General features: G+C 48.5%; 1 protein-coding gene across 1 annotated transcript in view; it reads left to right on the top strand.

Moving 5' to 3' along the window:
* Positions 1-26,893, top strand: part of WDR19 (WD repeat domain 19) — a 2,828,275-nt gene that overhangs the window by 248,485 nt on the left and 2,552,897 nt on the right. The window contains exon 4 of the mRNA XM_069631788.1: positions 19,694-19,819. Within this exon, the coding sequence (XP_069487889.1) occupies positions 19,694-19,819 (126 nt within the window). The remainder of the gene's footprint in view (positions 1-19,693; positions 19,820-26,893) is intronic.

Below are 26,893 nucleotides of genomic sequence, written 5' to 3'. Positions count from 1 at the left end.
TGTATGCCCAGGTATTAGGCACCGATCCGTATGCAGTATTAGTGATCAGTATTCTCTTCTGCTGCACCCATACACGTCAGGGCAGTTGTTTCTCTGTGGGATGTTGGGGTGGGGGGCGGGGCACTGTATAATCCTGGCAATGTTACTCCCTCCCGTATGCCAGTGCTGCCACCTGTTTCACGAATCACTTGTGTGGCCCCTCTCAATCCTACCCCTGAAGCCCCCCGCCCCCGTTTGCGTGCTTCTCTGGTGCCTGAGTATAGTAACCTCACAAAGCCCGGGGGTGGTGCTGCCCCTTACAAGCGCCTCAGTAAGTTGTCATGCATTGCGGTTCCCATCCGCGTCTCGGGTTATCATCGCCCGATGTTGTGCCTCCGCTGGCCCTCCGCTGGCTCCCGCTGTGCAGTGCACTTATTTGGGGATGATCCGAATGGGAGCCGTCCCTCGGGTATGCATTACTGGATCAGGCGCTGATATCTGTTTAGATGCGATCCTTTCCCCTCTTGCGTGGGTCGTGCTCCGCAGGCAGCTTCACTTCAATATGTTGTCCTCCTCTTTTGTTGGGGGTTGGCGAGGTTCTCACCTGTAGCATGTGGTGATTTCAGGAACCAGCCCACCCCGTATCCAGCCGCTGGTGCCTCCTGCATTCCTTGTCTTGAGTCTGCGAATAGGAGGCGGTGTGCGCAGCTGCTGCGCTTGATGGGACTTCGGTGCGGGCCGCTAGCACCGGGTGCTGCAATTCCCGCCTTTACCTTTTGCTGTCGGTCCTCGATGTCAGTGTGGGTGTGCTTTCGCCCCCTCCCCCTTGCGGGCCGGGATGCCTGCTCACCTCGTACGCCGGACTATTCATCATTGGCAGCTCACTGTATTTCGGGGTCTAACGCCCCGGTCCCCATTGGCGTTGTCGGTAGTCTGCATGGGTATGACAGTAACTTGCCTGCCCCTGCGTGTCTTCCTTTGCGGTGGCGCCGGCCGCCAGAGTGTATTGCTGCCCTTTACACTGTATCACGTATGCGGTTTTCTTTAATTTGTCCGCGCTCTCTCGGACTCCATGCTTTCACGGTTAAGGCGTTCTGAAGGGCTGGTTTGCGTCGCTTCATGCCATCGTAGGCTGGAGCTCCGTCAATCCACGTCCATCTTGTTCGGGCTCTCGAGCGCGCCCCAGTACAGATGGTCTTTAGTTCTTTCTAGTGTTCTGCAGATTAGTGGTGCATTTTATGCCATTTTGGCCAGTATCAATGCTTAATATGATTAAAACTAAATGCAACGTTACTTGGGTGATCGGGATGAGGGTCCGGTGGGGTAAGGGAGTGGTGTGCGATGTATGATGTACCATAGAGATAGCAGATATTTATCAAGTAACAGATTGCCAGCTCATACGTGTCCAGTAGCATAGGAGGGAAGCTGTCATGTGCCTAGTTACTAAGAGGACTACCTCATACATACCCATTAACACGGGAGGTTAGCTTCCATGTGCCCAATAACAGCAAGGGCTAGTTCACATGTGCTCAGTTGCAGATAGGATCAGTTCCTGCATGAGCAGTGTCTGCAAAGGATACTTCCTCCATGCTCAAACAGATGATAGCAGGCGCATATGTTCCAATCGGGATCCTCCTCCCCCATACCTGGCAACAAAACGGGCCATTTCCAAAATGCCCAGTAATAGTAACGGCCAGATCCCGCATATGGCCAGATACCACATAATCAACATCAGTGTTTTTTGTAAAGGTCGTGTTGGGCTCATGTGTGACATGTTTAGGGGCTCGAAGGTAATGGCAGTATTTAGAAAAAAGTGCTTGTAAAATAACCACGTTATTTATAGTAGGATTATCAGTTTGGTTGTTTACAGAAATTGGTCACACAATTCACTCAGATTGGCAAAGAATGGTGCCAGCATTTTGAGTTTGGTGAAGGGAAACTTTTTTAAAGCGTTCTCCCCTGTGAGAATGCTTGGTCCGCTTTGCCAAGCTTCATTTTACCTTTAGAAAGGCAACTTTTAAGTAGTTTTTCTTGAGGTGTGGGAATACTGGGAACTCTTTGCGCTTGACTTCCTGAGACCAACAGCCGAGCCCATGAAGCACATGCAGGGTAGCAATTCAAACTACTTCTAACGTGTAGCTGTCATAGCCGGGCCTAGGTTGAGCAGAGCATTCAGAACAAAGTCGTAACTGGACTCCATTGGAGTGCAAACACTTTTTTTGGGATCGTGAGTTCTATGCAAATACATTACTTGCTATATTAAATACACAATTCATATTTATTCATGTACCGAATTGTATGGCAGACCTCTCGAGAGCCACGCATCCCATGACGAACATTTTTATTTACAAACGCATTCTACCTATCCAAGTCCATGTCACATATATGCTGGAAAATAGGTGTTGGAACATGGCCAATACATGTCTTAACCTTATTTATTGCTTATGCTCATGACACCCTTTGTGATTTTTTACCTCTTGGCACCTCGTTGTCAATTGCCTTTCTCTTGTGACATCACTGGCTCCAGGCCTATATATCCTGGGAAATAAGATCGGGCTTAATGCTGAGCTGAGGCCCCACTGGCGCCACTGTGTGAGTCTTTGTGTATTTTGGAGATGAAGAATTAAAGAGGTAGATGCCCACATGATCCCATTTCATGCGGTATATTCAGTCTGCTTTAATAACCTGTGTTTAGCGCTACATAATTGATTATTGGCTTAGACCTTAATGCCTCTACCTCTCTGCTGCTCTTGACTGCCCCTTTTCATTCTCACAACCCTCCTTCTGGATATGTGGTCTGTCTCCATGTCATCTACTGGCCTACACACACCTTCACAAGGTCACACCACACACACACCTCACGTCATTGGAGGGCTCTTCTGTGCGTGTGTGAATGAGTGGCACTGATTGCGTTTGGATTGAAACAAGGGATTTAAACAGAATCCAGGCTGTATTTACAGGAGACTGGTTGCTAAATCACTTAAAATGTAATATGATGGGGGTTCAGGTGTATTTGCATTCATTTGCATTGATATAAGCTTACACAGTACTTTCGCCAAGCTGCTGAATACATTATAAACAGTCGGTACAATCAAATGAAAACATCAAGCTGTGTGGGCTCATTCTCGATCTGCTTTGGGCTGGGAAACCAGTGAGGGTAGTGTTTACCACGCTTACACAACCATTAAGAAGGGCGGGGTCTGGCTTTGCCGGATCTGGAACGATATTATTGGGCCTCACAAGCGCATTATTTGGCGCATTAGTATGCCACTCACTTAGTGCGACCTCACTTACAGGTAGATAGGGCGTTCGCCGCCCGGTACTGTTGCACGCTGTGATCCTTGGAGCAGCGAGAGTCTTGCATAGCACCTTGAATGTCGTTATAATCACCTGTGCGGTTTGGAAGACGATCACTGGGAAGTTTGGTGTTCAAATACTATACTCTCCCCTCCTCCCGGTGCGGCGCGTGGCGGGGCTGGCTATGACCGGAGAGCAAGCCTATCTGCGGTGGGTGGACAAGCTGGGTATTAGCACCTTTGGGGATTTTTTTCATGGATGAGTTTTTCTCCTTACAGGAGGAGGGAGAGAAAGGGGGGGGGGCTTGGCTATTCCCCTTGTTTCCCAAACAACCTCCCACACGGGCGTTCTTGAAGGGGGTGATTCCATCTCAGGGAGAGGGCTGCTTGGTCTCTCGACTATACAGTAGCCTAATGGCGGATAATACTGTGCAAGGGGGAGGTGCCAAGACCGTGATGGGAGGGACACCTGGGTAGGGGTATAGCGGATGAAGACTGAACATATGTACTAGGACAGTCCCAGAAGGTGTCCTTAAACTCCAAATTTAAGTTAATACACTTGAACTTCCTACACCAGGTTTATCGCACCCCAGCCAGGCTCCACAGGCATTCTTCTTCTGCCCCTGGCTTCTGTGCCAGGTGAGGAGTTGCCCATGCAGGCTTTCTTCATTTGGCCTGGAAATGCCTGCAGATATCCCCCTTTTGGCGGGGGTACTGGAGAAAGTATCTTTGATTATTGGAGAACGGCTGGAGTCGGATCCTGTGCTCACGCTCCTGCGGTGCGCGAGGTCCCTGCCTCGAGTGAGGCATTTGGCAGGGCTGACCTTGGCGGTGGCTCATAAAAATGTGGCAGTTACTGGGGGAAGGTTCATCCCCCCCAGCCTGCAGGGGTGGTTGCAGGACGTGGCATACTGTCATGATGTGGAGACTGCTTTTATTTGAACTTCACTGCTACACGCCCGGCCACCAGACTTCTGGGCTCCATATGTACAATATTTGATTACATTGGTTGATTAGAGCAGTGTTGTGGAACTGGAAGCAAAGTCGCTGTCACATGTATTGCCAATACACTCGGCATTATGTTTAGGTGGGTCGTGGGGAGGATAGGACTCCTTATATGTGTATGTTGTTGATGCAAAATTAAAAATAAAGTATTAAAAAAGGAATATGAAAACATCATCAGTGCGTTAACATGAAGGAAGTAGGAGTTTTAAGTGTTAGAAAGAGAGGAACGATGGTACACTTTAAGATGGGTACAGCCAATATGAAATAAGTTACATGACCAAATGGCGTGTGCGAGTGTTTAGGAGCGGGGAGAGCAGAGGATCGAAATCGGGACTGAGCACACAGAGGTTCTGGACTGGAAAGAAGAGGAGGAGCCTGGAACTAAAAGGAAGGTAGGGGAGCACAGATGGAAATAAGAGAGGAAACATTTGGGCAAGACTGAATACATTTAAAGACGGTGCAAAGGAAATGGAAAAGAAGTCGGTAGTAGAAGGGCATGAAAGAAATAGCAATATGTGAATGGGTAATGGTTGTGCAGGGAGGTAGAGAGAAGAGAAGCCGAACAGTAGAATTATAGCTGTAACATAGAAGAGTGCGATGAGATGCGAGAAAGTGACATACAAGGTACCTCATAGGTAAGTACTGGGACAAGGAAGAGTAGGACTAGGAGTAATGAATGCTTACCAATTTCATCTTAGTATTACTCATACATCCCTCTTCATGTCCAAGTACCTCAATAGTAATCCATGTCATTAACCCCATGTACCAATTCCTTGTCCCAGTACTCCAGTATTAACAATAGTTTCTGCCACCTCCCTCTTCCAAGTTCTCAAAATCCCACTTTCTGGAGACCACTAGGGAGAGCAGATGGCAATGGCTGCCTGAAGCAAAGCTCCACTAGCTGAAGGGGCTAATGTGATGAGAAAGAGCATTACCCGAAGCCCAAAAGCGCCTGAAGCGGAGGTCGAGACGCTGGATGAAGCCTAGAAGACACAGGACCCTCCAAAATGAGAAGAGCCCCAGCCGAAGATTGGAAAGACCACGGCGGAGAGAAGCCATCGCTGTGGCCGGGCCAACTCCAGCGGGCCGTTGCCGGCGGGCGCCAAAGAGAAAGTGGAGGAAGGGCGACATCCCAGAGCCTGGTGCGGAGATCCCCGTGGTAAGAAAGAAACGCTCACTCTAAAGCCTGTGTAATGGGCAAAGAAACAGAGGAAATCACGCTGCGCCCAGGGAAGAAATGGGAAACCGAGGAGACGAGCAGCGGGGTCCCAATGAATAAATTGCCAACGCCACAAGCGGTCCAGCCCCACGTCTGCCATGGGCGAAAATCGAAGCAGAGAAGGAGGAAATGTGGCGGACCGGTGAGCAGGGCCGACACGCCAACGGCACGCGGGCCAAGCGGTGGCTGAGGAAGAGCGAAGGAAGCGGTCTCCCTCTGGAGAGAACGCTGAATTGCCTCCTCGCGCCAGGGGAAAAAAAAGAGCGTGAAGATGCAGACACCGAGGGTGCCAGGAAGAGGAGCGGATAACGTTAGCCAACAGTGGGAGGAATGTGACTACCCCGGTGCCCCAAGCAGCATAAAACACAGTAGGGGGAGTGAGAGGCGCCAGCCTCCATCTAGAGACCCCCTGTGGTAAAATAACCAAGGGGGCAGCGCAAGCCGGGGACAGGATGTTGAGCCCCAATACAGGTTGCCCACCTCACAGAGCGAAATAAAACATGGCGGACATTATATAAGACAAGCAAAGAAAGTCTGTCCCAACCGCCTCAAAGTGAAAAGCAGAGTGCATACACATAACCATGCAAGGCCGGCTCCGTGAACCCAGCAACTAAGACGGGACACATCTATCCAAGGCCCAACATAAGCAACAGAGCCCACTTCAAAAGGGAACTTCACAGGGCATATACAGCAGCAAGACAGGTGAGAGCATCGGAAGCAATCAAGCCCTCACGATAGAAGGTGGGAGACCCAGGAAAGAGGCCCATTCGGAGAGCCCACTGGCAAAACAAAATGTGGAGGGCAGTGGAGAGAACCAGAGAGACGAGCGTCCAAGGAGGGTGGTGGATCCCCACCAGCAGGCAGACCCCTCGCAATATACCCATCAATAAAAGAGCAGGGGTGACCCCTCCCCATCGGACTCAACCATAGCAGCAGCAGGGATGGGGGATCGGAGGGGTAGTACACAGGCTCCAGGGGAAAATCTCACCAAAGAAGAACACAGAGCCACACCACACGGGGCACATCAAGGGGAAAGTGCCAGACCCTACCTGCCCAACGAAGAAAAGCAGCAGGGGCAGGCACCCACTTACAGCAGAGTTCTTAGAACAGGATAATCACAGCTCCACCATAGGCTCGCAAGAAGGAGAGCGAAGGCCAAGGCAGGGGCACCCCACAGGAGGTCTGTAAGCACTGCAGCAACACAGGAGGCAAGGGACCCACCACCCGAGGGACGCACCCAACTTGGTCCCAAAGATGGGCGACGCATCCATAAAAGAGAACATAGCGGAAGTGATGGCAGAGATAAGAGCCCTGCGCACAGGCATTCAAACATCCATTGCGGAGCAGCGAGGAAAGGTGGAGAAAATGTAGGGAAAGGTAGAAAACCTAGAACACAACCAAATCCATGCCGACCTCATGGAGATGAAACTAAATGCCAGACTGACAGACATCGAGTTAAGGCAGGAGGATTTCACCCTGAAGCTAGATGACCTAGAAAACGGAGAACGTAGAATGCACTTACGGATAATTGGCCACGAGAAACAGACAGGGAAACGCCGACCCAGGTCGAGAAGAAAGTGCAGGACATTGTAAACCTCCTCTACCAAGTGGAAGGAGGGAAAAAAGTGCAAATCGAAAGAGCACACGGAGGAGGAAGAGCGTTCAGCGGCTGTCCACGCTGCATAGTAGTGAAATTTTGTGCAATACGAAGAAAAGGCAGACGTTCTCGCCAGGGCAAAGCAGGCACAAGAAATCGACTACCAGGGATCCAAGGTCAAAATATATCAAGATCTGTCAGGCCTCACGTTGGGGCGTAGGAGAGAATGCAGACCGCTCACTACATGGCTCACGGACAAAGAAATACGGTACAGGTGGGGCTACCCTTTCACACTGCTGGTCGAGGTTAAGGGAGAAGAATACAGGGTCACCACAGCAGCGGAAGCAAAGCAAGTTATGCAATATTTAACGGATGGCACTGAAACAAGAGTCCCAACAGGTCTGCCGTGAGCTCACTCTCCAAGGACAATGCAAGCTGAAATAAGACCACAGAGGCGCAAAAGAAGTAAAGCGGGAAGAAAATATGTGAAACTAAGCTACCCATCACCATCGAAGCCGCCAGGATCAAGAAAGAAACACTGAGGCAGCTTTTAAGAACAAAATAGAATAGAAAGATCCCAAGCAGTGGGGGACTCCTAACCTATTGGCCCTCAGTTAAAAGAGGGTGTCTTAATACCAGGGTACCACGGTTTGGGTACGCAATTGTTGGATCGTTATCGCAGTTCTCCAGCATGGGGTCTGGCATGGATTCACATGCTCATGAGTATTTCCCGTCGTCTGGCTGGGAATCCTCGGTAAAGAAAAAATCAGTATCAGTTTCGTTTCTGATCTGTCTTTCGTAGTAGCAATCACTGATCTCTGCGTCTTACTGACCACAGCCAATGACTGCCCTCTACCTAAGCCCCGCCTCTGGCAGCCATCTTCAGATTTTTACCGCACGTTCAAGTGTTGGGAGTCCTCGTGCTTAGCTCTCAAGCTTTTACTGCGTGTTTCGCGTTTTTTCAGGTGAATTTTCAATTTTTCGGTTAATCGAGCCTCAAACTCCACCGTTTCTACTCCCGTTAACGGCTACCCGTCACAGGATTTTCCTACGCCCCTCAAGGGTGAACATTTCGTCGAATCAACTTCTTGGAGGATTCCAGAAGATTCGCGGCCTACTTCAAGATGGCCCAGGACGCGAGTTCGTCACCCGGACGGCGGCGAAGAAGAAAGGAACTTGTCGGAGCGGACCATGAGGGACCGTCGATCCCGTCTCGCCAGCTGGTTGGAGAAGGGCTCAACAGGTGAGAAGAAGAAGAAAGGGTCTGAGCGGGCTTCTAAGTCCTGTGCGGGCGCCCCGGCGACGGGGGCCCAACACCAGGCCAAGCACCGCGAGTCCGCTGGCTCCGGGAGAGCTGAAAGGTCGGGCTCTTCGGTCGCCAGGCAGGGCGCGCGTTCCCCGGCACCGTCAACCACGAGCCAGCGCTCCGGTTCGGGGGAAGAGGAAGTCCGAGACCCCGGGTAAGCTTCGGGAGAAGCCCCGTCCGATCTCAGAAGAGGGGGAGCGTGGCGTCGCCCCTCCCCCTAAGGAGAAGGCCCGGGACGCACCTAAGGTGGTGAAGGCCCCTACCCAGCAGGCAAAGGCCTCTATCGAGGCGATCGCGGCGACTCTGGCCAAGCCGGCAGCGACCCCGCCAGCGGAGACTGCCTCCAGGACTAGAGTTTCCCTGCCGCCAAGGAGGGAATCCTCTTTTCAGCCCATCGTCATGGCCACCATGATAGAAGAAGCGAGGGGGGGCACGGTAGCCTCCTCGAGCTCGGAGTCGGCCTCGGAGGAGGAACTGACCGAGGCCGTGAGGAACCTCGAAGTCCAATTCGAGAAGGTTCGATCCCGTAAGGAAGATCCTCGGGAGATAACCGAGGAAGACGAAGATGGCGAGGAAGAGCAGCCTTCCCTTCCGGCGCAGCCGGAACCTAGGCCTCAGGATAGCTCGGTGGCCATTTTGTCTGCGATCCAGTCCTTATGCTCCGAGATAAGGACGAGATTCCCACGGCCCAGGCCGGAGGACCCGCAACCTGGCCCGTCGGGAAGTCCTCAGAACAAACGACGGAGGACCCAACCCTCTCCTCCACTCGCCCCCGTAAGGCCTACAGTTCCCTCCTCATCCTCCCACGGGTCGGGAGATGACGGTGCGATGGGCTCGACGACAGGTTCTGAGGGCGACGACGACGGAACGGGCCTCCCGTCTCCCGGGCTTCGCCGCCCGACGAGATTGGCTCATTCCACGCCATGATCGCCAGGGCGTCCGAATTGTTCCAGCTCTGCCCGGAGGAGCAGAAAAAGGAAGGTTTCCTCTATCAGCGCCGGGAGGCCAAGAGGAAGACTGTCATCGCGGTGCCTCTAATCGATGACATCTGGGAGGAGGGCCTGTCGGTTCTCAAGAACCCCTCCACGGCACCAGCCAAACGGGACCGGTACGAGAAGAAATACCGGGTCCCCGAAACCGCTCCCCTGTGCCTCAGGGCCCAGCCAACGCCAGACTCGGTCGTCTCGGCGGCGGCGAAGAAGAAAGCGGCGGGGTCAGGAGCCTCAACGTCGAATTCCCCGCCGGACAGCGAGGGAAAGAAATTGGACGCCATGGGGCGGCGGGTCATTTCATCAGCGGCAACGACGATCAAAGCGGCCAACGCCCTGGCGATCGTGGCCCGTTATGACAGGGACCTCTGGTTTAAGCTGGGCCCCATATTGGACTTCCTACCGGACAACAAGAGGTCCGAGGCCCTGGAAATACTTCAAGAAGGCGAGGTGGCATCGGACCACGCCATAACGGTGGCAACCGATATTGCCGATACCGGGTTCCGCCAGCTGGGCAACAGTGATTGCCTATGACGACGGGGTTGGCTCCGGGCGACCGACTTCCGTCAGGACGTCCAGACCAGGGTGTTGGGAATGCCGTTCGACGGCAGCAATTTGTTCGGGAAGGCGGTGGACGAATCCCTCCAAGCCATAAAGACGGACACGGAGACGGCCCGCGCCCTAGGAGCCCTTCAGCAACGACGGCCCTTTCGGCGCTCCAGAGGCAGACAGGGTGCCTCCAAGGGATCCAGCGGTGGCTCGTCGTCCTACCGCCAGGTGGCACGCTCCTCGTCTCAGGAGGCCTACAGGGGTCGCGGCAAGCAGGGAGCGCCTCGCCGCCATCGGCAAGGTGGCCAGGGCGGCAAGGCCACCACCTCCAAGCAGGACTGAACCGGCCGTGGTCTCGGGCCCCCACTGAAGCACCCCGGTGGGAGGCCGGCTGACGAACTTCATCGGCGTGTGGAAGTCCATCTCCACCGACCGTTGGGTGCTGGATACCCTGGCAAGAGGACACTCTATCGAATTCCTGAAGAAGTGCCCTCACGTTCCACCTGTGGCCAGGAAGGAAAGTCACGTCCCGCAACTGCTGTTGGAAATACGGGCGATGCTCAGGAAAGGCGCCATCGAGCTTGTCCCGAAGAGGCTCCGGGGCTCCGGGGTGTACTCAAGGTACTTCCTCGTCAGGAAGAAGACGGGCGGCTGGCGCCCCATCCTGGACCTTCGTCATTTCAACAAATACATCAGGTCACAAAAGTTCAGGATGGTCACCCTCCAGCACGTACTGGGACAGCTGGAGGAAGGCGACTTTCTATCGTCGTTGGACCTGGAGGATGCATACTTCCACGTTCCCATCCTCAAAAGTCACCGAAAGTTACTCTGGTTCGTCGTCCAGGGACGCCACTACCAATTCAGAGCACTGCTGTTTGGATTGAAGTCGGCCCCCAGGGTCTTTACCAAGTGTCTAGCACCTGTGGCGGCGCGGCTGCGCCTGCAGGGGATTCACGTCTACCCCTACCTGGACGACTGGCTCATCCACTCAAGGACGAGGGAACTCGCCGTCGAACACACTGCGAGGACCGTCCAGCTACTCACAGACCTGGGATTCGCCATAAATTACCCAAAGTCCCACCTGGTGCCGTCGCAGGTGGCCCTGTTTCTGGGAGCGAAGCTCGATACAGTGAGGCGCCTGGCGGCACCGTCGGAAGAACGGACGAAGACCATTCTAGGCAAAGTGCAGCGCCTGCTAGCCACGGACGTGGCCAGGGTGAGGTCCATCAAGTCCCTCCTGGGGATGATGTCCTCTTGCATCTACCTGGTGCGCCTCTGCAGACTACGGATGCGCCCTCTTCAAGAATTTCTCGACGCCTGTTGGATGCAGGGGACGGGCACCTTCGAAGACAGGGTCCCCCTCAAGAGGTGTTCCGGCGGGCGATTCAGTGGTGGGGCGTTCGAGCGCACCTCACGGCGGGCAAGGACTTTCAGACGCCGGCGTACCAGGAGACGGTGACGACGGACGCCTCCCTGGAAGGTTGGGGCGCCCACACCGGAGGTCTCCACGCAAGAGGCCTCTGGCTCCCAGAGGAGAGGCTCCTGCACATCAACGTCCTGGAACTCCGAGCCGTGTTCTGGGCTCTCAAATCGTTCCTCCCGTCGCTCAAGGGCAAGGTGGTGCGGATCTTCACGGACAACACCACGACAATGTTTTACATACGGAAGCAGGGAGGCACCAGATCCCCAGCCCTATCCAAGGAGGCACAGGATCTGTGGCACTGGGCGGTCGCCCAGGAGATGTTCCTGGTTCCCTTCCACCTGGCAGGAGAAAGAAACACCATCGCCGACTCGCTCAGCAGGGAGCTGCGCGTGTGTCACGAGTGGGAACTGCGCCAGGATCAGGTAGATCAACTCTTCCGACGATGGGGCAAACCCCAAATCGACCTGTTCGCAACAGCGACGACCTCGAAGTGCAAGAGGTTCGCCAGCAGGTTTCCCCAGCCGAGAAGCATGGGCGATGCGTTCTCGTTCCCCTGGGACGGCCTATACCTGTATGCGTTCCCTCCGTTGCCGTTGCTCCTTCGACTCATCAACCAGCTCAAGAGGTCCCGGTGCAGGATGATCCTCGTCGCACCGGCGTGGCTGAGGCAGATCTGGTTCCCGGACCTTCTGGACTTGTCAACGTCCCCTCCCATCAAGCTGTCGGCGGACGCGGACCTTCTCTCCAGAGAAGGAGGCGCCATCTTCCACCACAACCCGGCGTCGCTGAACCTGCAGGCTTGGCTCCTGCAGCGCTAGAGTTTGGAGGCTACGATATACCGGCCGATTGCAGAGAGGTTCTTGCAAAGGCCAGGGCGTCCTCGACTCTCAAATGCTACGGTCATAAGTGGAAGAGGTTCTCTATCTGGTGCCGAGCACAGAAGATCAACCCCCTATGGATTACGGCCCCTCAAGTGCTGCCGTACCTGCTATCGCTGGCAAAGGCTGGGCTAGCCCATGCCTCCATTAAGATTCATCTGGCGGCGATCTCCAGATATACCAGAACCACAGGACGGACGTCCCTGTGGTCCCATCGACTGGTAAAAGAGTTTATGAAAGGACTGTTCCAGTCGTTCCCGCCGGTGTGGGAGCTTGGCCCCGGCGTGGGAACTTAACGTGGTGCTGACCAGGCTCATGGGGCCCCCATTCGAGCCAATGCACTCCGCACCGATGAAGTTTGTGTCGTGGAAGACTGCATTCCTGGTGGCCATTACCTCCGCACGACGAGTGGGAGAGATCCAGGCCCTATCCTGCAAAGCACCGTACTTGACTTTCCATGCCTCGAGGGTGGTGCTTAGGACGCACCCCTCCTTTATGCCCAAGGTGCCGTCGGACTTCCATCTTAACGAGCCTCTGGTGTTTCCTGTTTTCTTCCTGTCTCCTTCGTCGCCGGCCGAGAGGACTTTGCACTCGCTGGATGTGGCTAGAGCGCTGAAGTTCTACGTGGACCGCACAAAGAGTTTTCAGAGGACATCACAGCTGTTCGTGAAATTTGTGAATCAAGGGAAGGCTCTCTCGAAGTCTTCTATTTCCAGATGGCTCTCCGGCTGCATCATGCACTGCCACCGGTTGGCTAACCGACCGCTGCCAGGCCGTCCGAGAGCCCATTCGACCAGAGTGATCGCTGCTACTACGGTGTTCTGATCTGGTGTGCCCTTGCTGGACATCTGCAGGGCTGCTACGTGGAGGTCGACAAATACCTTCACAAGATTCTACTGCGTTGATCGGGATTCCAGGGAGGAGTCCAGGGTCGGCCAAGCAGTGCTGCGCAACCTGTTCGCTTAAGGTGAGCCTGGTGAGGGGGTAATAGATGCTTAATGTTGAGTTTTTCTTGTATTGCTTAATGTTGAGCCTTTTGCCACCCCCATGGTTGTGCATGTGTGTACTGCTATTTATTCTTATATTCATGAGCATGTGAATCCATGCCAGACCCCATCCTGGAGAAGGAACAAGTTGCTTACCTGTAACTTGTTCTCCAGCATGGGTCTGGCATGGATTCACATGCGAACCCTCCCGCCTACCCCTCTGCGGCTCTTCACTTGGTCATACTGCCACTTCACGTGCTACCAAATCTGAAGATGGCTGCCAGAGGCAGGGCTTAGGTAGAGGGCAGTTATTGGCTGTGGTCAGTATGACGCAGAGATCAGTGATTGGTTACTACTACGAAAGACAGATCAGAAACGAAACTGATACTGATTTTTTCTTTACCGAGGATTCCCAGCCTGACGACGGGGAATATTCATGAGCATGTGAATCCATGCCAGACCCATGCTGGCGAACAACAGTTACAGGTAAGTAACTTGTTCCTTATTTTACCAATTGTTAAGGGGTGAGAACGGGGACACAGATGGGGTCAAGACGAGGAAAAACTGAAGGCCAGAGAAATACATACGGGGAAATGGAGGACACATGAAATGGGGTCACAAACGGGAAGTGATAGTCCAGGAATTGAAGGAAAATCAGTGAAAATTAGTGGAAGCAGCCTCCTGAAGGTGGGAACTTTAAATGTAAAGGGTATGAATTCTCCTGTGAAAAGTTCCCTGGTAGCGTGGGAATTTGAGAGGGCATCTGTTTGTTCTCTTCATTCAAGAGACCAGACTGAAAGCCGGAGTGTAAAGGCTACTGAGAGCAAAGGGGGTGGGGCAGACCTATTGGGCCTTGGCCGTGCAGAACAAAGGAGGGCTAGGTGTGATATTGCGCAGGCGGTCCGGGGGTTCACTCTCTGATGGGGGTCAGGCTCTTGCTGGTCCAGGGGACCTGGGAGGAGAACTGGGTAACCCTAGCTGGAGTATGCACCCCCAACCACGGCCAGGACACCTTTAACGAAGAAGCCCTCACTACCATACTGACCAGGAGCAGGGGGTTAATCATCATTGGAGGAGACTTTAATAAATGGGCAGACCCAAGACTGGATAGACAAGTGACACGAGCGCAACATAGGGGGGGGTGTAACAGGGAGGGAGAGACAAATTAAGAAAGAGCCTGGAAAGCAAAGCCCTATTAGACGTCTGGAGACCCCGACACCCAGACAGAAAGGGATACACATTCATATTGAGTGTGCATGCGACCTTCACTAGAATTGATTATTTGCTAGTAAGCAGAGACTATACATTTTGGATAAAAGCTATCACAGTCCGCGTGGTGGGCTGGTCGGACCTTGACATGGTCCCCATGGACCTCAAGATAGAAGGTATAAGCAGGGGTGACTCCAAATGGCACAGCAACGAATATCTGTGGCGAGATAAGCTTTCCGGCCAGGAGCTCACTGCTGTAATAGAGGAATATTTCCAAATTAATGACAATGGGAAAGTGGAGGAGACAACACTTTGGTAGGCAGGAAAGGCAACATGGAGTGGGGGGGGGGCTAATAAGAGAAGGAACCAGGAAGAAACGAGAGTAAAGGCTGCATGTGGATAGACCGGGCAAGGAAATTAAGAATCTTGGGGGCAAACTACATTCCCGGGATGAAGACGTGAGATAACTAAAACAAAAAAGGACTGAATTGAACGCACTGGGAGTTGGGGACACAGTCTGAAAATTTAAATTCTTAAAACAAAAATGTTACGACAAGGCAGATAGGATGCTGGACGCCAGGTTGAGGGCTCAGAGGCAGAGAGATGGGTGGAACAAGCCAAAGGGGACGACGAACACTGCTCCGCTTCCCAGTAAGATATAGCAAACCACTTTGCCACATACTACGAAGAGCTCTACAAAAGTGAAAGCTCTGGAGGTAGATCAGAGATGCACAAATATATCTCCGGGGCAAGGTTGACACAACTGACCCCAGCGGAAAGAGACCTTCTAGAATCCCCATTTAACCCTGAAGAAATAAAGGCAGCGATTAAGAGACTGCCAGCGGGAGGAGTGCCAGGGGAAGATGGTTACACAATGGGATTTTACAAGAAATGTGCAGGAACCCTAGGCCCCACATGACCAGTCAGGCCCCACCCTCCTTCACTAAAGCACACATAGTGGTCAGCCCAAAAGTGGTAAAGACCCCACCAATTGTAAATCATACCACCCAATATCCCTCTTGAATAGAGATGCGAAGGTTTATACCAGAGCCCCGGCCACCTGAATGGAGGGAATCCTGCCCCGCCTAATTCACCCTGACCAAGTGGGCTTTATAAAAGGCAGACAAGGAGCTGATGGCATGCGCAAAACCTTAGACATTATGGAACAATCAAGGAGGGAGGGGGGGACACCATGCTTTGCTCAGTTTAGACTAAGAAAAAGCTTTTGATAGGGTGGAGTGGGAGTTTCTTTGGGCCACGCTGGATAGCGTGGTATTTGGAGAGTGGTGCATGACAGGGATTTGAGCGATATATAATACCCCTACAGCAAGGGTGGTAGTCAACAGGAAAACATCGAGAGAATTTGAGCTCACTACGGGAACCAGACAGAGGTGCCCGCTCTCACCCCTCATGTACGCCCTCTCGATAGAACCCCCAGCGAACATGGTGAGGAAGAGTCTCTCAATGGAAGGAATCAGGGTAGGGGACCGAGAATATAAGCTGGGAATGTTTGCTGACGATATGGTCCTTTACATAGCCAACCCGACCTCCTCCATACCGAAAGTCCTCCAAACCATAAGGGAATAAGGCTGATGGGCAGGACTGGAGGTCAATCTAGAGAAATCCATAATTTTGCTTACAACAACCCTGGGGACATCGTAGACGGGGGGCGAGGGGGGAGAGGGTGGGGGTTATCCAGCCTAGGAAATCCAATCACCCTGAAAACACTTAAATACTTGGGAATTACCATTACAAAGGACACAATGGCAACCCATCCCCCGCTCATGTTGGAGCTGAGCACCGAGCTAGACAGGTGGGCAAAACTGACGATCTCTTGGCTAGGTTGCCTCAATGCAATTAAAATGGCAATACTCCCCAGAGTCCTCTATCACTACCAAATGCTCCCAATAGAGAACCCTGGGGACCACTTCTCTGAACTGAAAAGTTAGATCAGCAAGTTCTTGTGGCAAGGGAAAAAGCAGAGGATATCCTACAACACTGATTCGGGGCAAGGAGGAGGGGGGGGTAGGCCTCCCGGACTGTTACTCATACTACCGTGCAGCCCAATTCCAGGCCCTGCTGCCACATCTCAGGGGAGACAAAGACAAGCAGTGGGTGGAAATATAAAACTTTTTACTGAGGCCAGTGACGCTGGGGGAATGGCTCTGGGCACCGAAATCAGCATATCCAAAGAAGACCATAGACCACAGGATACTGGGCGCTCTCCTAAAGCTGTGATGGAACAAGGGTGAAATGAAGGGTCTCACAACAGCACCCCCTCCCATGAGCCACATCTGGGGTCCCCCGATCAGAAATTATATCCAAGAACTGCAGCGCTTTTACGAATGGTACGAAGCAGGATTGGAAAGCGTGGGCCAGATGATAAAAGGCAAATCCTGACTCTCCCTCGAAGAGCTACAAGAAGGATTGAAAATCAAACCCATACCGCCCTTCCACTTCTTGCAACTGAAGGGGGTTCTGACGTCCCCAAAATGGAAGGACAAACTGCAAAGAGACTTAGCTCCATTGGAAAAGATACTGAGTGAAACCACGCCATCAAAAGGTCTCATCTCTCAAATATACAACTTTTTTATTCAGGGAAACAAGCATGAATGAAGCCCTCAGAAAAAGGTGGGAGAGGGACCTAGGTAACTCAATCAACAAAGACCTTTGGAAGCGCCCCTGTAAGAATGCCCATAAAGCCTCCATCTCATACCAATACAAAATGCATGGATTGAAACTGCTCCACAGATGTCAGTAGGACCCCAAGCGCCTCTTCCAAGATGTTCAGAGGGTCATGCCCACTCTGGTGGAGAGGATGTGGTGAACAAGCAGACTACTGGTACGTGTGGTGGTCGTGCCCAAAAGTGCAGGCATTCTGGAAGGAAGTTCTGGCGAGGATAAAAAGCATAGACTGGGTGGAACACAGCCACAACCCCTGGCTAGTCCTTTTCGGTCTGGAGAATCAGAAGGCCAATGGTCGTATCTCACCACACATGCCACACTTCCTACTACTGGTGACTAGAGTATGCCGCACAATGAAAAGCACAGACCCTACCACCAGAAAGAATGTGGGCCCAGAAGGCCAGAAAGATCTATGAAATGGAAACATTGCAGGTGCACTCAATGACATCAACCCAGCAAGAGAAATGGAATGGTTACCCTTCCTCAACGTGTACAAACAAATCACCCCACGCCCTACCGCAGATTCTTTGCTGTCCTACTCGAACTCCGTCAACTCCAACTGTTAATCTCGACCCAACTTGTCCCACGGGGGAGGCAGTAGGGGGATTGGTGGTGGGCCGTAAGAGGTTACATCATTTGGACAAACGCGCACAGAATTTCCGTTTCAAGTTGTTGTGGGGAATTGGGGCATTCGATGAATGATATTGTTACTGATGTGCTTGGTTAACCTCAAAATGCTTAATAAAATAAGAATTTAAAAAATCCCACTTTCTTATCTCTGCACCTCATTACCCACCTCTGTCTTGCTCATCCCACTCTTTTAACCCCTACCTCACATCTGCTCATCCTAAAACCCTGTTAGCAATCCATTGCATTACCCTTTCTGTCACTCCCAGTACACCATTAGTAATTAATTTTTATCTGAAGGACAACAAAAAGATGAAATACTTGATAAACCCCATGTTGCGTACCTGAAGAACACATATTGATAACAAAGGATATGGCATCAATAAAAGGTAGAATTGCTGGTGGTGTATAGGTGGTATACAGAGAGATTTAGCATAACACAACCCTTGACATTCTGTAAAAAAGCTTTAGTTAAGGGACAGTTAAGGTGAACAAGTACAGTACAACAAAACGCTTAAAAATGTGTGTAAACAATTTTAGTTGAAGTGATGTTAAGATGTCGATTTAATGCAACAAACCTCTGGCAGGTGTTGGAAGCTACGCCACCTTAACTGTGAGACCCCCATTCCACAGCCCATAAGCACACTGATGGCATCACTGATGAGACATCAACAGATGGCATTAGTGACATCACTGGTACAGCAGATCACATGTAAGAGTAATGCAACATTTAAAAAACATGTTTCTGTATACGAGTATGGATTCATGTGCAAAGCTTGATTGGAGTTTGCATTTCAAAATACTGTCTTTTTACAACAATGGTATTCTTATCGAGTTACTCAGTATTGAATGAGCATTTTTCATGATGAGATACTCTAGTACCTTTATCACTGAAAGAAGACATTTGGGTAGTACAATTATGGCTTTGCACCAACCCACCAAAGAATACAACATACATGAGAAGGAACAGTTTCCGAACTCAATGTATCTTCATATATTCGACAACTTATTATCTGATATACAAGTGGCTCGGAATTTGCAAAAAATGAGAAGATGTTTTTTGGAGAATATATATTAACAGTTTATCAATTTTGTTGAAAAGAGCTTCTCGATATTTTACAAGAAAAATGCTCTGAGCTCCCGCTTATCAGGTTTTCAGGGGTCTTTAGTAAGAAGGACAGGCCAATGATCCGTGGTTGTAGAGGGCTTCTTTTTTGTAATAGTGAGGTTACCAAATGACCCAGGATTTCGGATGCCCTGGAATTCTTCTGCAATGCAATATTTCCATATATTTGTATCTTTTTATACATTTTTTTATTTAGCTTCTGCAGTGTTTTCATGCTCAACAAGCGTTGTTGAATTTTAGAATTGTATCCTGTCACTTCAACTGTACATTTATCAAAGCTAAATACTGTTGCAGTTGTATGAAGCATGTTTTATTATCCATATTTGTATTATGTATGTTTTCTTGTAGCATTTGGACACATTTTGTGATTATGTGGAGAAAATCGTAACTGTCCTACCATGAAGTGGCTTGACTGTTACGGATTTGTACAAATTATAATCCATTGATGCAATCAGTCACTTACTCATCCATCCCCACACTGCATTCTGTACAGACATAGTTGTTTACATTCAATGATAATAAACAGGTCTATTATGTTAACAGACCTTTTTTGGTGTTACCTTTTGCAGAAAGTCAATAGTCAGTTTATAAACTGCAGCATACCTATAATAGGACAAGAAGCACGTTTTTTTTTAAAAGTAACAGATATACAATTTTGCCTGTTAATGCCACATTTCTTTGTTCGTTTCTAAATCTTTTGTTTCTATACACAGATTTTCTGTTTTTAAATTCATGGTTTTGTACCTGCTGCATCTTAATGTTTAACATTGATAAATACTGTGGAAATCCAGTCTCTCACCTCTGATGATGTTTTCTTAGCATCTGCATTAGCATGGATTGGGACAAAGATGGAGACACCCTTGCAATTATTGCTGACAAATCGAGTTCTATTTACCTTTGGGACCCCAACACAGGCAAAACAAGTCAGCTGGATAGTGGCATGAGGTAAGGACATTGAAAATATGTGAGAAGAGACTTATCTTTAATTTACAATTGAATTAGTTGTGTGATGAAACATACTTTGTGTATACATATATGGAATTTATAACAAACAATCTAGATGGTAAGCAACAGGGCACTGTAGAAAGGACTCACAAAGAGATGGTTAAAGGTAGAATGCACAGTAGCCGAGGAGCTTTGAAGGGTAGTGAAAAGCAGGGCCAGAGTAACTGTCAGGTTTCCTTCTCTTACTCAAGTTTCCTTTTTATTATTATCCTTTTCAGATTAGCTTTGTGTGGGTGGGAAGTTTTCCATTATAGTTGGTTAGGCCTTAACTTGTTGATTCAGAATCCTGGTTCTGACCCAAGGCAAGATGGAGCCTCACAGTGACAGCTCTGATTGGCTAGAAGACAATGCTGAACAACAATGAACATTCTAAACTGTCACTCTGTGCCTTTCATCATTAAAACCCCACCTGAGAGGACGTGTTCAGTGGCTGCTCCTGCTTTAGTATTAGGCCTGGTGGATTTTATCCTTCAGATCTCAGCAGTTGAGCGGCTACTTTCTTGGGGGTTCAGGAGAAGTCTTCAGCTGGCAGGAATTCGTTTTGGAAGATAGGAAAAGCAGGAAATCTTTGTGAATTCGCTCAGGAGATAAGTGACTTTATTTCTACTGTAAATCTGTTCATCTTAATAACAGTCTCCTTGAAAATTCGTTAAAAGTAGTGTTTCTACTAAAACTATTGAACTATCGGAGTGCGCTTGTGTTTCCAGTGCGGTGTTCCTTAGTGCGAGATTTTGACTGTCGCGTGCGTTTTCAAGTGAGCGCGTGCTTTCTAGCGTGTGTATTCCGAGCGCGAGTAGAGGTTGGTCTCGTGCCATTTTAAACGCGCGTGTGTTTTATTGCGCGGGTGATCCTTTGCGCCAAAAGCTATACGCAGCGTGAAAACTACAAAGCGCGTGTGAAATACAAAGCGCGTGTGAAATACAAAGCGCATGTGATTTTTAGCGCGAGTGTACAAAGCGTGTGTGAAATACAAAGCGCGTGTGAAATACAAAGCGCGTGTGATTTTTAGCGCGGGTGTACAAAGCGCGTGTGAAATACAAAGCGCGTGTGAAATACAAAGCGCGTGTGATTTTTAGCGCGGGTGTACAAAGCGCGTGTGAAATACAAAGCGTGTGTGATTTTTAGCGCGGGGGTACAAAGCGCGAGAATCTGTTCGTCGCGTGCCTTGTGAGTGCGCGTGTGTTTTTTCCATCGCGAGTGATTTTGCGCGTGACAATCACTTCGTTGCGTTTGAACTCAATAGCGCGGGTGTTCTTATTTCGCGTGTCTCGCAGGAGAATATTATTGCGCGTGTGGATTTTTTGCGCGTGTGGATTATTTGGATGGCGCGTCTTCATCCGTTTGCGCGTGTTCTTCAACCAGGAAGATTTCTATGTGAAGTTCATCGATAATTTTAATGGAAATAACCGGCGTGTGCAGTTAGCACGTGTTTCCTCTTTCTTCAAGGATTCAAAGACTCAAGATAATTATAAATAGTTTGAAAAGTTTTGAAATGACAAGAAAGAACATTTTAAAGACAATCTAATTGAACTACCAGTGCATGTTGGAAAAAAAACAAACAAAGAACTAAGACTTCCAGTTTTGCCTAATGTAAGAAGTTGCTGGGAATTTCAAGTATCGCAAGTAAGAGAGATTTTCAGCTTCTTATCCGCTTCTCTAAGAAATTTCAAGAGAAGAACCAGGTAGGATTCTCAATTATTAGTTAAGGATTAATGACTTCCCATTCATAAGGTTAAGTAAGTGAATTAAGAAAGTGTATATGTTATTCTTTATCCTCTGCAGGTTCAGCACTGATTAGCCTTGACGCAGTCTGCCTGGTGTTGTTTTGTTGTCCCATTCCCCCTTTCCCTTTGGGGTGTAGTTTACAGAGCTGTATTGAAAACTAGTTCTGGGAAATACATCTCAGGGGGATTGTCGGGGGTTCAGCAGCTTCCGCGGATACAGGACCTCTCAGCCTGACAGAATGAAAGGCCAATAATTTAGTCCGCCCGAGCTGTCATGAACCCCGACGAATCCATGGAGATGTTAGGATCTTTGATTAGGGAGTTACGGGAGGAGTTGAAAATTTCTCGGGAAGAAAATGCCTTACTTAGTCAAAAGGTAGATGACTTAAGTGTTAAAGTTACACAAATTCAACAGAGGGGAGAAAGGAGAGAGGATGATGTTTCAGGGGGCGCAGGTTCTCCACCTGAGTTAGAAAGAGAAGATCAGTTACCACACATACAACGGGCGCCTTCAGTGGCAGAAGGGGTAAGGAGTATAATTATGCCAGTTCCTTTGGCGCCCCCAGAACGTTATCATGGGGATTCCAAGAGATTTAGGGTGTTCTTAACACAATGTGAATTACATTTTATGAGTAGACCAGAATTATTTCCATTGGATGCTTCTAAGATAACATTTATGTTGTCATATCTTTCTGGGGAGGCATCTGCTTGGGCTGGGTTGTTGGTGAGTCAAAAGAGTGCGGTTTTAGAAAATTATACCAGTTTTTTAGAGATGTTCCGAAAAATGTTTGATAGAAGACCGTTATCTCTGGAAGTAGATGGTGAACATTTAGAATTAAAACAAGGTAATAGAGACTTGATTGCTTATATAACACAATTTAAGTCCCTTGTGTTAGAAAGCAAGTGGCCCGAGGTTAAACAGGCCTCGTTGTTTTATCGGGGCCTTAGAGATGAGTTAAAGGATGCTTTGTCTGGAGTAGTAGAACGCCCTCCTACTTGTGAAGGTCTGATTGATTTGGTTATTCAATTGGACTTCCGTTTGAGTGAAAGGAAGGCAGAGAGACGTCATGGTCAGAGTGATGTAAAGTCTATACTTAGAGTAGATAGACCTAAAATAGAGGGTAAACCCAAAGGGAATAATTCATCTCCAAGAATCAGAGGCCCGTTAACAGTGGAGGAAAAGACTAGGAGGAGAGATAATAATCTGTGTTTATACTGTGGAAGAGGTGGGCACTTTTTAGGAAACTGTCCTTACACTCCCAAGAAGACTTCTTCCTCAGCAGTCAAGGTACAACAGATCGCTAATACGGTGCAGACAGCGGTTCCTCATATAACCATAAATGTATCCTTATTTTTTGATTTGGAGTGTAAGGGAAATGGTCCTGTAATGATTGACTCGGGTGCGACTGGGAATTTCATGGATTGGGGTCTGGCCAAATCGTTGGGAATTCCAATTATTCTGAAGGAGGTTGTAGACCAGGCTAGGGCTGTTGATGGTACATGTTTATCTTCTGGTCCTATTACTCATAGAACTGGTTCTTTAACTTTGGAGTTATCAGGGGGTCAACTTCCCCAGTGTTACAAAGATTTCTGGGACGTATTTGATGAGAAAGTGGCAGGAGAATTACCACCCCATAGATCCTTTGATTGTAAAATTGAACTGGAGCCAGGAACAATTTTGGCTAGTAGTAGGGTATATGCTCTTACTGAGAAAGAGAATGATTATTTGAAAGAATATTTGTCAGAAAATTTGGCCAAAGGATTTATTCGTCATTCTAAGTCACCTGCGGCCTCTCCTTTATTTTTTGTACCAAAACCGGATGGCTCGCTTAGAACTTGCATAGATTATCGAGCAGTTAACAAAGTCACTATTAAGAACCGGTATCCTCTTCCTCTCATCTCAGAAATGCTTAATCAAATACAAGGAGCAAATATTTTCTCAAAATTAGATCTGAGAGGAGCTTACCATCTTGTACGTGTGCAGGAAGGGGACGAATGGAAGACAGCGTTTAAGACCAGATTTGGGCTGTTTGAATATCAAGTTATGCCATTCGGTCTATGTAATGCTCCAGCGGCTTTCCAATTTTTTATTGATGAGGTTTTTAGAGAATACTTGGATATGTTTGTTGTCGTTTATATCGATGATATTTTGATTTTCTCTTCTGACCTAGATCAACATCAGAAACATGTGCGCTTGGTGTTACAAAAGTTGCGAGAAAATCATTTGTTTGCCAAATTGGAAAAAAGTCAATTCCATACCGATTCTGTGGAGTTTTTAGGTTTTATAATTTCACCTAAGGGTTTAGAAATGAATCCTAAAAAAGTGCAATCCGTTCTTGAATGGCCCCCTCCTACTAAGGTTAAGGAAATACAAAGTTTCTTAGGATTTGCCAATTTTTATAGGAGATTTATAGAAGGTTTTTCTCGGCTGGTTGCTCCTATAACGAGGCTTTTGATAAAAGGAGTGAAATTTGACTGGGACCTTGAAGCAGAAAAGGCTTTTCAAGAGTTAAAACAAAGATTTACTTCTAGTCCAATTCTAATTCATCCAGATCTTTCTAAACCTTTTTTTTTGGAGGCGGATGCTTCAAATTTAGCGTTGGGGGCGGTGCTTTCTCAAAGGAATGAAACTACTGGTCAAATACATCCAGTTGCATTCTTTTCTAGAAAGTTTTCTGCTGCTGAAGTGAACTACACAATTGCTGATCGGGAACTGTTAGCAATAAAGTCCGCTTTTGAAGAATGGAGACATTTTCTTAAAGGAGCAAGACATACAGTAACGGTCCTTACTGGTCATCGAAATTTATTGTTTTTAAAATCTGCCAGAACTTTGTCTCCACGCCAACTTCGTTGGTCTTTGTTCTTTGCAGATTATGATTTCATTGTGACTTTTAAACCCGGAAGTCAAAACAAAAAAGCTGATGCGTTATCTCGCCAATTTCCTGGAAGTGAAGACAGAGATTATAGAACCAGAACCTATAATTGCTCCAGAACGTTTTTTGTTAGCTGGAGCCATTAAAGAAATTGATTTTTTGAATGAAGTTCGTCAAAATATGTCCTTGCAAAAGATGGAGGAGTGGGTGAGACTGGATCCAGCTAGAAAGTTGAAAGACAATCTTCCTTTTTTTGATAACAAGCTTTATGTACCTACTGATGAGTTGAGAGAAAAGGTTTTGAGAAATTGTCATGAATCCATTTTAGCAGGACATCCTGGGTTCAGAAAAACTCTGGAACTGGTTCGAAGGAATTTTTGGTGGAAAAAAATTCGCCAAGACACCTTGAATTTTGTTAAAACTTGTGTAGTCTGTGCACAAGAGAAAAGTCAAGTTGGGAAGCCGCATGGTTTATTGGAGCCATTACCTGTTCCTCCTCGTCCTTGGCACACAATTTCTATGGATTTCATAGTTGATCTCCCTCAAGATAAGGGTTGTACTACCATTCTTGTTGTGGTCGATCTTCTTACTAAAGAAGCACATTTTTTACCAATAGAGGGAGAGGTTACCGCGGAAAAACTGGCTCATAGTTTTTTGCAAGGTGTAGTTAGACTACATGGACTCCCAAGTCAAGTTATCTCTGACAGGGGATCTCAATTTATTTCAAAATTCTGGAGGGCCTTCTGTAAGAAACTTGGAGTGGAAGTTAGTTTGACTTCTGGGTATCATCCGGAAAGTAATGGACAAGTGGAGAGAGTAAATCAAGAATTGGAGAAGTTTTTAAGGTGTTATTTACAAGATAGAGAGGAATGGGTGGATTTGGTGTGGTTGGCAGAATTCTCTTACAACAATTGTGGAAAAGATGCTACTTCTATGTCCCCTTTCTTGTTGGGTCGTGGGTTTCATCCTCGTTTTCTGAGTTTTGAGGTGTTGGAGGAAGATTCAGGGAATCCTAGAGTGGAAGATCGTTTGTTGATAATTAAAAATAACTTGGATAGAGCAAAAAAGGTTCTGGGAGAAAATAAGTTGAAATATAAGAGATATGCCGATTTGAGAAGAAAAACTGGACCTGAATATAAGGTGGGAGACTTAGTTTGGCTTTCTACCCGATACCTGAAAATTAAGGGGAAGAATAAGTTCAGTCCAAGATTTGTGGGCCCTTTTGAGGTAGAGAAAATCATCAACCCTGTGGCAGTACGATTGAAATTACCCAAGCAGTTGAAGGTACATCCTACTTTTCATGTTAGTCTTTTAAAACCAGTTTGTTCAGGAACTAGATTCAGAACACCACCTTCCCCTGTGATTTTGGAGGATTCATCTGAGGAATTTGTGGTTAAACAAATTTTGGATTCTAGGAAAGTGAGGGGAAGGTTGCAGTATTTGATTGATTGGGAGGGATATGGACCGGAGGAACGATCTTGGGAAGATTCAGTTGATGTACATGCCCCCCGTTTAGTGGCTAAGTTTCATGCTAAAAACCCACACAAGATAGGCCCAGAGACTGGGCATTAGGAGAGGGGTACTGTCAGGTTTCCTTCTCTTACTCAAGTTTCCTTTTTATTATTATCCTTTTCAGATTAGCTTTGTGTGGGTGGGAAGTTTTCCATTATAGTTGGTTAGGCCTTAACTTGTTGATTCAGAATCCTGGTTCTGACCCAAGGCAAGATGGAGCCTCAGAGTGACAGCTCTGATTGGCTAGAAGACAATGCTGAACAACAATGAACATTCTAAACTGTCACTCTGTGCCTTTCATCATCAAAACCCCATCTGAGAGGACGTGTTCAGTGGCTGCTCCTGCTTTAGTATTAGGCCTGGTGGATTTTATCCTTCAGATCTCAGCAGTTGAGCGGCTACTTTCTTGGGGGTTCAGGAGAAGTCTTCAGCTGGCAGGAATACGTTTTGGAAGATAGGAAAAGCAGGAAATCTTTGTGAATTCGCTCAGGAGATAAGTGACTTTATTTCTACTGTAAATCTGTTCATCTTAATAACAGTCTCCTTGAAAATTCGTTAAAAGTAGTGTTTCTACTAAAACTATTGAACTATCGGAGTGCGCTTGTGTTTCCAGTGCGGTGTTCCTTAGCGCGAGATTTTGACTGTCGCGTGCGTATTCAAGTGAGCGCGTGCTTTCTAGCGTGTGTATTCCGAGCGCGAGTAGAGGTTGGTCTTGTGCCATTTTAAACGCGCGTGTGTTTTATTGCGCGGGTGATCCTTTGCGCCAAAAGCTATACGCAGCGTGAAAACTACAAAGCGCGTGTGAAATACAAAGCGCGTGTGATTTTTAGCGCGAGTGTACAAAGCGCGTGTGAAATACAAAGCGCATGTGAAATACAAAGCGCGTGTGATTTTTAGCGCGGGTG

Source organism: Ambystoma mexicanum, chromosome 6q (assembly GCF_040938575.1).
Source record: "Ambystoma mexicanum isolate Mex_15411 chromosome 6q, UKY_AmexF1_1, whole genome shotgun sequence".
In the NCBI taxonomy this organism is placed as follows: domain Eukaryota; kingdom Metazoa; phylum Chordata; class Amphibia; order Caudata; family Ambystomatidae; genus Ambystoma; species Ambystoma mexicanum.
This window is presented reverse-complemented; position numbering and strand designations above follow the sequence as displayed.